Consider the following 13,773-nt stretch of genomic DNA (forward strand, 5'->3'; position numbering starts at 1 on the left):
AAGCAGGTCAGCAACATTTAACGTTAGCAGTTTATTAGACCATAAGACATAGGAGCAGAAATTAGGCCATTCGGCCCATCGAGTCTGCTCCGCCATTCAATCATGGCTGATACGTTTCTCAACCCCATTCTCCTGCCTTCTCCCCGTAACCTTTGATCCCCTTACCAATCAAGAACCTATCTATCTCGGTCTCAAATACACTCAATGACCTGGCCTCCACAGCCTTCTGTGGCAATGAATTCCATAGATTCACCACTCTCTGGCTAAAGAAGTTTCTCCTCATCTCTGTTCTAAAAGGTCTTCCCTTTACTCTGAGGCTGTGCCCTCAGGTCCTAGTCTCTCCTACTGACCAATTGATATAACACAATGATCTTAATTTATCACTTAGAACTATCGCCTCTGGCGACAGGTCCCGGGACTTCCCTTCTCTTGCTCTGGAGCTCTCTCCGTGCACAACCCACGATTGGAAGGGGTCATGAGGACTCGAAACGTCAACTGTGCTCTTCTCCGCCGATGCTGCCAGACCTGCTGAGTTTTTCCAGGTCTTTCCGTTTCTGTTTTTGTTTTGGATTTCCAGTATCCGCAGTTTTTTGCTTTTACCACGATTGGAAGGGGCGGTGGGGGTGAGGGCAGTAATTTCTAACTTTGCCAATTTTTCAGCAGTTCAGGCGGACACCGTGTGAAAGTTTCCCACTTCCCCGCCGCCGCGGGTTTTCTCCCATCTTATTTCCGGGTCCGTCGGGAGATTAATGGAGAGGTTTTTTCTTTTTTTTAAAACCAAAACGAAGAGGTTCAAACCAAACAGGGTTCGAGTAGCTGTCAGCGTCCTTCAGGCAGGAACTGTCCCCGCTTCCCCCCCCACACCCATTGGAAATAGCAGAACGGGTTCCGTCCGGATCACTCTCCCCGGAGAGAGAATCCGAGGCAGAATCGCAGGGCGGCTACAAACTAGAGAAGGGAGGGCCGAGGGGCATTAGGTGGGGGGGTGACGGGGTTCAACGGGCTGAAGGGCCCTCGTCACCTGAAGTTGGGCTGTGGTAGAAGCACATAATAGAGTCGGCAGCTTTTCAGCCAGCACAATGCCGGAGGTACTTGGCCCACCAACGCAGAATCAATACGCTGCGGCAATACTGGTTTCCTCAGGCAATGCTAGTCTGTCTTGGCTGCTCAGGTGCTATGGAAGCAAAATTAGCACCGGGCAAAACACAACAATTCTCCGATAAAAGCAAAAGCGACCTCCCTGTCGCTTGCCATTTTAACACTCCACCCTGCTCTCATGCCCACATGTCCGTCCTTGGCCTGCTGCATTGTTCCAGTGAAGCTCAACGCAAACTGGAGGAACAGCACCTCATCTTCTGACTAGGCACTTTACAGCCTTCCAGACTGAATATTGAGTTCAACAATTTTAGATCATGAACTCTCTCCTCCATCCCCTCCCCCTTTCCGTTTCTTCCCCCTCCTTTTTGTTTTTCTTTTCCCATTTATTTCCATTATTTTTAAATGTATTTCCATCCATTGTTTTATCTCTACCTTTTAGCCTTTTTCGATCCCTTCACCCCACCCCACCCCCACTAGGGCTATCTGTACCTTGCTGGTCCTGCTTTCTACCCTTAATTAGCACATTCCTTAGATAATATCACCACCTTCAACACCTCTTTGTCCTTTTGTCTGTGACATCTTTTGGCTATCTCCACCTATCACTGGCCCCCTATCCAGCTCTACCTGTCCCACCCCCCCCTTAAACCAGCTTATATTTCACCTCTTTTCTATTTTTCCTTAGTTCTGTTGAAGAGTCATACGGATTCGAAACGTTAACTGTGTTCCTCTCCACAGATGCTGTCAGACCTGCTGAGTTTTTCCAGGTATTTTTGTTTTTGTTTACAACAATTCTCCGCTCCCGGCTGCTGTTTCAGTAACTCTCCACTGGGTGGAGCTGATTAGATTAGGGCCCCCACTCCAATCTCCCTCCCGTCTTGGTCAAGCGTCCACTGGGGTAAGCTCACACGCCAAAGGGTGGAAGGCGAAACGGCCACTCGGCCCGTCAACCTCCTGGCACAGGTACCCCGCGCGCCACCACCAGCCCCTGGTTCGCAGACTTCGCCAAAAACCCGTTCAAACCGCGAGCCAAGGAAACCAGCCGGCCAACGGTGGGACGCGCTCGTGCGGAGGGTGCTGAGGGGAACGCGGGCCAACCTCACAGCCGTATCCTGGCAACGGGTCACCGTGGGACCGCGAGGCCAACCTCACAGCCATATCCTGGCAACGGGTCACCGTGGGACCGCGAGGCCAACCTCACAGCCGTATCCTGGCAACGGGTCACTGTGGGGCCCGCGATGCCAACCTCACAGCTGTATCCTGGCAACGGGTCACCATGGGACCGCGAGGCCAACCTCACAGCCGTATCCTGGCAACAGGTCACTGTGGGGCCCGCAAGGCCAACCTCACAGCCGTATCCTGGCAACGGGTCACCGTGGGACCGCGAGGCCAACCTCACAGCCGTATCCTGGCAACGGGTCACCGTGGGACCGCGAGGCCAACCTCACAGCCGTATCCTGGCAACGGGTCACTGTGGGGCCCGCGAGGCGGGGACATAAAACCGACGCGGAGCACGCGGTCCAACAACGAACCTGAACCTACCCACAGGCCAGGCCAATGTCGTAGGAGCCATTCCTGATGCCACCTGGAAAGAAACACATCGCTTCGGTCAGTGAGTGAGTTGTTCATCATCGGTCACACACACAGGAAAATATATTTGTTAAAAAGCGCGGCCAATTACACTTCAAGTGACTGTGACTTTAGCCCCTTCAAATTCACCCAACGCCACAGCACAGGAGGCCACTCTGTCCATCGTACCCCATATCAGCTCTTTGAAAGAACAAACCCTGCAACTTGCTGCCTACAAAAGGTGGTGGAAGCAGCAGCAGCAGCAGCCAATGATTTCCAAAGGAAAAGAAACTTGCAGGGGCTACAGGGATCGAGCAACTGACCGGACCGGACTGGACTGTTCTACAGAGAGCTGACATTGACTCGATGGGTCGAAGGGCCACCTTCTGTGCCGCAGTGACTCTTATCCGACACACCTTGCTCTTTCCCCATAGCCCTGCAACTGGCTCCCCCCCCCCACCAAGTATTTATTCATCAGCCATGATTGAATGGTGGAGCAGACTCGATGGGCCGAATGGCCTAATTTCTGCTCCTATGTCTTATGGTCTTATCCCCCTTTTAAAGTCGCCGCTCAGCCTGCTTCCACAATCCTTGTGCAGGCAGCGTATCCCCAGATCGCAACAACTCGCTGTGTTTGAAAAGGAAAAGGTTTCCTCGTCTCGCCCTCTGGCTCTGGACCCAAACGGCCAAATCCGGCGTTTCTCTGGTTACTGGCCTTCCTGCCAGTGGAAACAGTTTCTCCCTGTTGACCCCATCAAAACCCCCTCGCCGCTATCAAATCTCCCATCAGCCTCTACTGCTCCAAGGGCACCAATCAGATTGGGTACTTTGGTCTAGAGAGAGAGAGAAAGAGACAAACGTCAGCCAGAGCTGCTCAACAGCTACTGGACAGTCAGAGGAGCTTCACCAAGAGAAGGGCAGGGACGAAGATTTATTTATATTTATCCCACTTAAGACAGAGGTGAGGAGGAATTTCTTCTCTCAGAGGTTAGTCAATCTGAGGAATTCCTTACCGCAGAGGGCTGTAGAGGCTGGGTGACTAAGGATATTCAAGGCTGAGACAGGCGGATTTTTAATCAGTGAGGGAATCAAGGGGTTATGGGGAAAAGGCAGGAAAGTGGAGTTGGGGATTATCAGATCAGCCACGATCTGATTGAACGGCACAGCACACTCGATGGGCCGAATGGCCTACTTCTGCTCCTACGTCTTACGACAATCGGTTAAGGAGGAGATCTCCGGTGGGTCGAAAATTAGAATCACAGGAACTTACAGCAAAGGAGGCCGTTCGGCCCGTCAAGCCTATGCTGTCAGTTGGTTCTCGAAAACAGTGAGCAGCGATTACCGCTGGCTGCACGTCAGTAGATAAATTTATCGAGAGAGAGAACAGAGGTTCAGAAAAACGCACGTTCGTTTTGTACACAAGGGTTGTTAGAACGTGGAGCGCCCAGTTAGAAACAATAGCAAAAACATAGACTCCACATGAACTTTGCAAAGGGAGGCAGATTAATGTTTGATAAAGAACAAGAAGTGTAAGGGACAGGAGATGGAGGAATCGGAGTGAAAGGATAGTTCCCGCACAGAGCCAACTTGGACATGATGGGCCAAATGGGACAGTAATGTAAAAATTCAAAGATAACCGTGGAACACCCTCAACCTCAATCTCCCACAGCATCCACCGATGGCGCTGGGCACAACCACCTGACTTCCAACCTCGGGGGTTGTTGACTCAGTTGGTAACACTCCCTCCTCCGAGTCAGAATGTTCTGGGTTCAAGTCCTGCTCCAGGGCTTCAGCGCAAAAAAAAAAACCAAAAACCAAGGCTGACGCTCTAGCGCAGCGCTGAGGGAGTGCTGCGCTGTCGGAGGTGCCGCCTTCCGGGTGAGACGTTAAACAGAGGCCCTGTCTGCCCCTCCCAGGTGGATGTAAAAGATCCCAGGGCACGAATCCCCTCCCCCCCCCGGTGTCCTGGCCAATATCTATCCCTCAACCAACATCACAGAAATATCACAATGCTGTTTGTGGGAGCTTGCTGTGCGCAAATTGGCTGCCACGTTTCCTACATCACAACAGCGGCCACAATTCAAAAGTGATTCATTTACTGTAAAACGCTTCTTGAGACAGCCGGTGGTCACAGAGGGCGCTATATAAATGTAGGTCTTTTTTTTTTGTTATTGATGTGGAAGTCAGGTCGACTGTCCACAGCGCGTTAAGTCTGTTCAGACAGGCTTGACTGAAGGTACGATTCTCGAGAGTGCAGTGACCCACAAACTCAGCCTCAACCACTGCCCTTCATCCAAAGTCCAACTCTCCTCAAACCATGATCAATATGCACATGTTAAAACCAAGTGAAAAATCCCAGGGCATTTGGAGTCAAGTGCAACTTTCACAGCAGAATGAAGCTCGCTGTTTTCAGATTGCCTTCAGACAGTAAGAATAAAACGAGCATTAAATCTGTCCCACTTCACAGGGTGAGGAAGTCAACCCGCCAATGTTCGGCAGACAAGCTATTAAAGATCAGCAAAAGTGATTATGACCGTCACAAAAAATACTGTGGCTACAAGAGCAGGTCAGAGGTTAGGAATCGTGCGTCAAGTAACTCACCTCCTGACTCCCCAAAGCCTGTCCACCACAAGGCACAAGCCAGGAGTGTGATGGAATATTCCCCACTTGCCTGGATGAGCGCAGCTCTCACAACACTCAAGAAGCTTGACACCATCCAGGGCAAAGCAGCCCGCTTGATTGGCATCACATCCACAAACATTCACTCCCTCCACCACGACGCACAGTAGCAGCAGTGTGTACCATCTACAAGATGCACTGCAGTAATTCACCAAGGCTCCTTTGACGGCACCTTCCAAACCCACGACCACTACCGTCTAGAAGGACAAGGGCAGCAGATAGATGGGAACACCACCACCTGGAAGTTCCCCTCCAAGTCACTCACTATCCTGATTTGGAAATATATCGCCGTTCCTTCACTGTCACTGGGTCAAAATCCTGGAACTCCCTCCCTAACAGCACTGTGGGTGTACCTACACTACATGGACTGCAGCGGCTCAAGAAGGCGGCTCACCACCACCTTCTCAAGGGCAACTAGGGTTGGACAATAAATGCTGGCCCAGCCAGCGAAGCCCACACCCAATGAATGAATAAAAATAAACTGGGGAGGCGGTGTCGCTGGACTAGTAATCCAGACACCCAGGGCAATGCTCTGGGGACCCGGGTTCGAATCCCACCACGGCATTGAATCCAATAATAATCTGGAATTAAAAGTCTGATGATGACCATGAAACCATTGCTGATTGTTGTAAAAACCCACCTGGTTCATTCATGTCCCTTTTGGGAGGGAAACCTGTCGTCCTTACCCGGTCTGGCCTACATGTGACTCCAGGCCCACAGCAATGCGGTTGACTCTTAAATGCCCTCTGAACAAGGGCAATTAGGGATGGACAATAAATGCTAGCCTAGCCAGCAATACCCAAAATCACACGAGCGAATTAAAAAAAAACAGGGCTCAAATGTAAAGCAGCTGCTTTTAGTGGCGCAGGAACGTTAGTGGATGTGGGGGACTTCCAACCTTTTGGCAGTGAGAACAGGGAAAATCTGATGCACCCACGTCCTCAACACCCAGTAGAGCTGCCATCACTGGGAGAGATCCCACAATATAAACCTTCCCCCTAACACCCACTTTCCCCTGCCCAGACAGATCCCAAGTCTACAGCGATGTTCCAATGCCAAACCATATACGGTCATTACCATGGACCTGTAATCAATCTCTTCTTAATCAGTTGTTGGGTTATTGTCCGATATCCCTATCGCTCTTATATGGAGGTTTTGTTTTTTTTAAACGGGTGTGGGTGTCGCTGGCTAGGCCAGTATTTATTCCCCATCCCCTACTGTCCTTGAGAAGGTGGTGGTGAGCTGCCTTCTTGAACCGCTGCAGTCCATGTGGTGTAGGTACACCCACAGTCCTGTTAGGAAGGGAGTTCCAGGATTTTGACCCAGCGACAGTGAAGGAACGGCGATATATTTCCAAGTCAGGATGGTGAGTGACTTGGAGGGGAACTTCCAGGTGGTGGTGTTCCCATGCAACTGCTGCCCTTGTCCTTCTAGATGGTAGTGGTCGTGGGTTTGGAAGGTGCTTGTCAAAAAAGCCTTGGTGAGTTGCTACAGTGCATCTTGTAGATGGTACACACTGCTGCTACTGTGCGTTGATGGTGGAGGGAGAGGATGTTGAAGGTGGTGGATGGGGTGACAATCAAGCTTCGTCCTGGATGGTGTCGAGCTTCTTGAGTGTTGTGGGAGCCGCACTCATCCAGGCAAGCAGAGAGTATTCCATCGCACTCCTGCCTTGTGCCTTGTAGATGGTGGACAGGCTTTGGGGGAAGTCAGGAGGTGAGTTACTCTGCAGAATTCCCAGCCTCTGACCTCTCTTGTAGCCACAGTATTTATATGGCTAGTCCAGTTCCCCTTCTGAATGGAGAAGAGGATATCCTATTCTAGGGTATTGTCATATATTTTTCACCTCCAGTACATGCTCAAGGCCTAGGGAGCATCTGGTTATTACCCTCAACTAAAATCAAGTCAATGATAATAAACTGTGTGTAAATGGTTGTGTTTAAGATAAATTCTCAACATGCCAGAGACTCTTTCAGGAGATCATAAGTATATCGTCTTGACTATTTACAGCAAGATTCAGTCCCCCAAGGAGTTCTAGTATTGGTATTTTTTATATGTTACTCCCTATAACTGGTTAATCTCCATTCAGTACGGGTCCCTTCCCAGTGCAACCATAACACAAGTCGACTCATACAGATGCCTCCCCTCCATACCCTTAACTAATTTAATGTTTCTTAGCTTCTGTCAGTTCTGGCGCAGTCGGTGGCATTTTCTCCTCCGATTCAGGTCCTGGCTTCAAATCTAGAGCTTTGAGGTGCAAAGTCCAGTCAGATGCTTCCGTGCAGTACTGAGGGAGTGCTGCACTGCCGGTAGAGCCATCTTTCGGATGAGATGCTAAACTGAGGCCCCAACGGCCCTCTCGAGTGGACATGAAGGTCCCACGACCACTGTTCCGAAGAAGAGGAGGGGGGTTTCCCCACAGGGAGAATATTTATCCCTCAGCCAACATCATAAAACAGATTACCTGAACGTCGTCGCATTGCCGTGTGTGGGGGGATCTTGCTTGGTCCAAATTAGCCGCCGCGTTCCCTACATTACAGCAGTGAATACACTGCACTGGTTGGGAAAATGCTGTATAGCCGCAAGTCTTTCTCTCTGCATTATGGATGGTTAATGAGGCTAACGGCTCCTGTACTCCAGGCCCTACAGTTACAGAAAGAGAACATTTCCATTCATACAGAACGGCCGCAACGAGACCACAGCACTCACCTGCAATGTTGATAAAAGCCTGAAGGCCCGAGGAACACTGTCGGTTGACGCAGTACACAGGGACAGACTCAGGAATACCACTAACCAGGAGAAACAGTAAACGGGTTAAAATGAGCGAGCGCACAAGAGTCTGCGGGTCCAAGCAATTTGGAGAGAAGCAGAATTAAAGCCCGTACCTCATGAACTGAGCCACCCTCGCCATCAGCGCTCCAGCACCCGGCTGTAAGACGTTTCCTAGCGGAAGATCAAACGAACGCTCATTGTGACGGCAACAAGAGACCCGCGTTTCGTATCGTCGACGCAAACACTCGAACCGTTTCGCCCCCGTGAATCTTCTTTCTATTTAAGGCCACCGACTGTCGCACTGTCCTTCGAACCCGCTACTTCCGCATGATCGAAAACGTGCTCGGACTCACAGGCCGGCGGACGGTGCAAAGAGCGGAGAGAGCTGCCAGAAAACTCGGCCGGTCTGCAGAGAGAGGGGCGGAGTTAACCCCTCGAGTCCCACACGACCTCGCCAGAGCTCCGATGGGTCATCTCCTCGATGGCGGTGTGAAAATACGCTACGTCGGAGCAAGGGCCACATTTAAAAGTGTGGCTTCGTTGGCCATCGGAGTGCTGACTGTTGTACAGGAGAGACAACCTGGACTGTGCACTCATAGATCTTAAGGATTTTTTCCTAATGACAGCACTTTCTGAAAAATGCATCCATGGGGTGAGGGCATCGCTGGCTGGGCCAGCATTTATTGCCCATCCCCTAAGGGTGGGGCAATTAAGATTCAACTGCTGGAGTCACACGTAGGGCCAGGACAGGTAAGGTCGGCAGATTTCCTTCCCTAAAAGGACATTCGTGAACTAGATAGGTTTTTACAACAATGGTGGTCGTTTCCAGACAATTCAAACCTCGCCATCTTTCGTGGTGGGATTCGAACCCTGGTCCCCAGAGCATTACCCTGGGTCTCTGGATTACCAATACCACTAATGCCACCGCACCCCCCCGGATTGGATTTAAAGGCCGAAAAATAAAAGGGAATTTTGAAGAAAACATAAAAAGAGAATAGTCATTAGTTACCGACACATATGTCCCCCAAGTGATGAGGGTCGAGTTTGATGTCCCTGAGCACAGCCAACATGACAGCGGAGAGCAGTTCATCTGGTGTCGTGTCCTGTAGGAATCACAGGAATTACTGGCCCACCCGTGTTAAGTCAGAGATGCGGGAAGTGGAGAAATACTGTTGGAAAGATACTTCCCTCAGTCTGGTCTTGACCCAATAAAATCAGAGCTACGACAGGAACGGCGTCTAGGCATTGTACCCCCAAATACAGGTTTGGGGGAAATGCTTCCCGGGGGAATTATTCAGGAAGGACAAGAAAGCTTCTCACTCAAAAACTAGTGTGAACCAAATTAGCCAAAAAGTTCAGTGAAGCAGACAGTGTCCGTTCAAGGAGGGACCTGGGATTAAAAATTATCCTACAGCAAAACAGCTTTAATAACTAAACCCTGGCATGCCCCATGGACTCCCCCCACCCCAACCCACCCCATGGGAGAGTTGAGCATCTTTGTTTTCCCACTGCAGTGATGCAGTGTCACACCCCACCCAGACAGGGAGCTGCGGTATCCTGGAGCAGTCAGGGGATAGGATTAGAGGGTGACTGGAGAGGGGAGGGCGAGTGGAATGGGGGTGCGAGTGGGGAATGGGGGTAGGATCTGAAGCTGGTGTGGGGGTGGGGATATGGGGGGAGATAGAGGCCGGGGGTGGGGATATGGGGGAGATAGGGGCCGGGGTGGGGAATGGGGGTTACATAGGGGCTGGGGGTGGGGAATGGGGGTTACAGAGAGGCTGGGGGTGGGGAATGGGGATTACAGAGAGGCTGGGGGTGGGGAATGGGGGTTACATAGAGGCTGGGGGTGGGGAATGGGGGTTACAGAGAGGCTGGGGGTGGGGAATGGGGGTTATATAGGGGCCGGGGGTGGGGAATGGGGGTTACAGAGAGGCTGGGGGTGGGGAATGGGGGTTATATAGGGGCCGGGGGTGGGGAATGGGGGTTACATAGAGGCTGGGGGTGGGGAATGGGGGTTACATAGAGGCTGGGGGTGGGGAATTGGGATTACAGAGAGGCTGGGGGTGGGGAATGGGGATTACAGAGAGACGGGGTGGGGATATGGGGGTTACAGAGAGGCTGGGGGTGGGGATATGGGGGTTACATAGCGGTTGGGGGTGGGGAATGGGGGTTACAGAGAGACTGGGGGTGGGGAATGGGGGTTACAGAGAGGCTGGGGGTGGGGATATGGGGGTTATAGAGAGGCTGGGGGTGGGGATATGGGGGTTACATAGCGGTTGGGGGTGGGGAATGGGGGTTACATAGCGGTTGGGGGTGGGGAATGGGGGTTACAGAGAGGCTGGGGGTGGGGATATGGGGGTTATAGAGAGGCTGGGGGTGGGGATATGGGGGTTACATAGCGGTTGGGGGTGGGGAATGGGGGTTACAGAGAGACTGGGGGTGGGGAATGGGGGTTACATAGGGGCTGGGGGTGGGGATATGGGGGCTACATAGGGGCTGGGGGTGGGGAATGGGGGTTATATAGGGGCCGGGCGTGGGGAATGGGGGTTACATAGAGGCTGGGGGTGGGGAATGGGGGTTACAGAGAGGCTGGGGGTGGGGAATGGGGGTTACATAGAGGCTGGGGGTGGGGAATGGGGGTTACAGAGAGGCTGGGGGTGGGGAATGGGGGTTACAGAGAGGCTGGGGGTGGGGATATGGGGGTTATAGAGAGGCTGGGGGTGGGGATATGGGGGTTACATAGAGGCTGGGGGTGGGGAATGGGGGTTACAGAGAGGCTGGGGGTGGGGAATGGGGGTTACAGAGAGGCTGGGGGTGGGGAATGGGGATTACATAGGGGCTGGGGGTGGGGAATGGGGGTTACAGAGAGACTGGGGGTGGGGAATGGGGGTTACAGAGAGACTGGGGGTGGGGAATGGGGGTTACAGAGAGGCTGGGGGTGGGGATATGGGGGTTATAGAGAGGCTGGGGGTGGGGAATGGGGGTTACATAGCGGTTGGGGGTGGGGGAATGGGGGTTACATAGAGGCTGGGGGTGGGGAATGGGGGTTAGAGAGAGACTGGAGGTGGGGAATAGGGGTTACATAGGGGCTGGGGGTGGGGATATGGGGGCTACATAGGGGCTGGGGGTGGGGATATGGGGGTTACATAGCGGTTGGGGGTGGGGAATGGGGGTTACATAGAGGCTGGGGGTGGGAATGGGGGTTAGAGAGAGACTGGAGGTGGGGAATAGGGGTTATATAGGGGCCGGGGGTGGAGAATGGGGATTACACAGGGGCTGGGGGTGGGGAATTGGGATTACAGAGAGGCTGGGGGTGGGGAATGGGGGTTACAGAGGGGCTGGGGGTGGGGAATTGGGATTACAGAGAGGCTGGGGGTGGGGAATGGGGGTTACAGAGAGACTGGGGGTGGGGATATGGGGGTTATAGAGAGGCTGGGGGTGGGGATATGGGGGTTATAGAGAGGCTGGGGGTGGGGAATGGGGTTACATAGCGGTTGGGGGTGGGGAATGGGGGTTACATAGCGGTTGGGGGTGGGGAATGGGGGTTACATAGAGACTGGGAGTGGGGAATGGGGGTTAGAGAGAGACTGGAGGTGGGGAATGGGGGTTACATAGGGGCTGGGGTGGGGAATGGGGGTTACAGAGAGACTGGGGGTGGGGAATGGGGGTTACATAGAGACTGGGGGTGGGGAATGGGGGTTAGAGAGAGACTGGAGGTGGGGAATAGGGGTTACATAGGGGCTGGGGGTGGGGATATGGGGGCTACATAGGGGCTGGGGGTGGGTATATGGGGGTTACAGAGGCCGGGGTTGGGGAATGGGGGTTATATAGGCTGGTGAGGTTTGGGGATGGGGGCATCAGAAATGGAAGGGGTTAGAGAGAGGGGGCAGGGTATTAGAGGTGGTAGGGGACTGGAATTGGGGGTGAATCTCTCTACACTACAAAGTTCAGATATTCTATACATCGAAACTGAGCCAACAGCCAGGAGGCAAAATCTAGATTCAACTGATGAAAGGTCACAGAACAGAATCATTAACTTTCATTTCTTCACCTCCCTAATTACCCACTAACCCACTTTCCTACCCCCTCCCCCCACTCAACACCCTCCCCCTACCCCAACACCCCACCCTCACCCCCCCTACACCCCCCACCCTCACCCCCCCTACACCCCCCATCCTCACCTCCCTACACCCCCCACCCTCACCCCCCCTACACCCCCCACCCTCACCCCCCCTACACCCCCCACCCTCACCCCCCCTACACCCCCCACCCTCACCCCCCCTACACCCCCCACCCTCACCCCCCTACACCCCCCACCCTCACCCCCCCTACACCCCCCACCCTCACCCCCCCCTACACCCCCCACCCTCACCCCCCCTACACCCCCCACCCTCACCCCCCTACCCCTCCACCCTCACCCCCTCATACCCCCCACCCTCACCCCCCTACCCCTACACCCCCCACCCTCACCCCCCTACCCTCAGCCCCCCACACCCCCCACCCTCACCCCCATACCCCCCACCCTCACCCCCCTACCCTCACCCCCCCATACCCCCCACCCTCACCCCCCTACCCTCAGCCCCCCATACCCCCCACCCTCACCCCCCATACCCCCCACCCTCACCCCCCATACCCCCCACCCTCACCCCCATACCTCCCCCACCCTCACCCCCCCAACCCCCCCCACCCTCACCCCCCCATACCTCCCCTACCCTCACCCCCCCAACCCCCCCCACCCTCACCCCCCCACCCTCACCCCCCATTCCTCCCCCACCCTCACCCCCCATACCTCCCCTACCCTCACCACCCCCCCCCCCCCCCACCCCCAGTTACCTTGAAGCTCCCTCTCTTGGCTTTGCCGATCGCTGTCCTCACTCCATGAACCAGAACCACCTCCTGCTCCGGCCCTCCAGCCAGTCCCAGTCCCAGCCCCAGTCCCCGGGGCCGCTGCTGGCCGGAGCCCGGGGCCAGGTGGCCGGACAGGACCTGAAGCCGGAGCATGTGAGACCCGGGGGGGGTGTCTCCGGCTCTCGGTGTCTCCCTGTAACTGTCTCCCTGTCTGTCTGTGTCTCACTCACTCTCTCTATGTTTCACTCTCTCTCTCTGTTTCTCTCTCTGTCTGTCAGTGTCTCTCTCTCTATTTCACACTCCCTCCCTCTCAGTCTGTTTCTCTCTGTCTATCTCTCTCTCTGTTTCACTCTCTGTCTATCTCTGTTTCTTTGTATCCCTTCCGTTTTCCCGTCACGTGACCGTCTCTCCAGTCCAATCCCGGAATCAGAATCAGCAAAATTCAGCGGAGATCTGGACACTGTCCGCAAAAAACACTCCCCCAACTCAGAGATCCCTGTACATCACTGTCCACTCACACAGAGATCCCTGTACATCACTGTCCACTCACACAGAGATCCCTGTACATCACTGTCCACTTACACAGAGATCCCTGTACATCACTGTCCACTTACACACAGAGATCCCTGTACATCACTGTCCACTTACACAGAGATCCCTGTACATCACTGTCCACTTACACAGAGATCCCTGTACATCACTGTCCACTTACACAGAGATCCCTGTACATCACTGTCCACTTACACACAGAGATCCCTGTACATCACTGTCCACTCACACAGAGATCCCTGTACATCACTGTCCACTCAC

General features: G+C 53.7%; 1 protein-coding gene across 1 annotated transcript in view; it reads right to left on the reverse strand.

The window, feature by feature from the left end:
• acaa1 (acetyl-CoA acyltransferase 1) overlaps window positions 1–13,343 on the reverse strand; it is a 30,527-nt gene extending 17,184 nt beyond the window's left edge. Inside the window, exons 1-5 of the mRNA XM_078536454.1 lie at window positions 12,949–13,343; window positions 9,125–9,218; window positions 8,229–8,286; window positions 8,053–8,132; window positions 2,638–2,680 (exon numbers count right to left, since the gene is read on the reverse strand). Of these exons, the coding sequence (XP_078392580.1) occupies window positions 2,638–2,680; window positions 8,053–8,132; window positions 8,229–8,286; window positions 9,125–9,218; window positions 12,949–13,116 (443 nt within the window). The 5' untranslated portion in view covers window positions 13,117–13,343. The remainder of the gene's footprint in view (window positions 1–2,637; window positions 2,681–8,052; window positions 8,133–8,228; window positions 8,287–9,124; window positions 9,219–12,948) is intronic.
• Window positions 13,344–13,773: the final 430 nt, after the last annotated feature.

Source organism: Cetorhinus maximus, chromosome 3 (assembly GCF_964194155.1).
Source record: "Cetorhinus maximus chromosome 3, sCetMax3.hap1.1, whole genome shotgun sequence".
NCBI classification, from domain to species: Eukaryota; Metazoa; Chordata; class Chondrichthyes; order Lamniformes; family Cetorhinidae; genus Cetorhinus; species Cetorhinus maximus.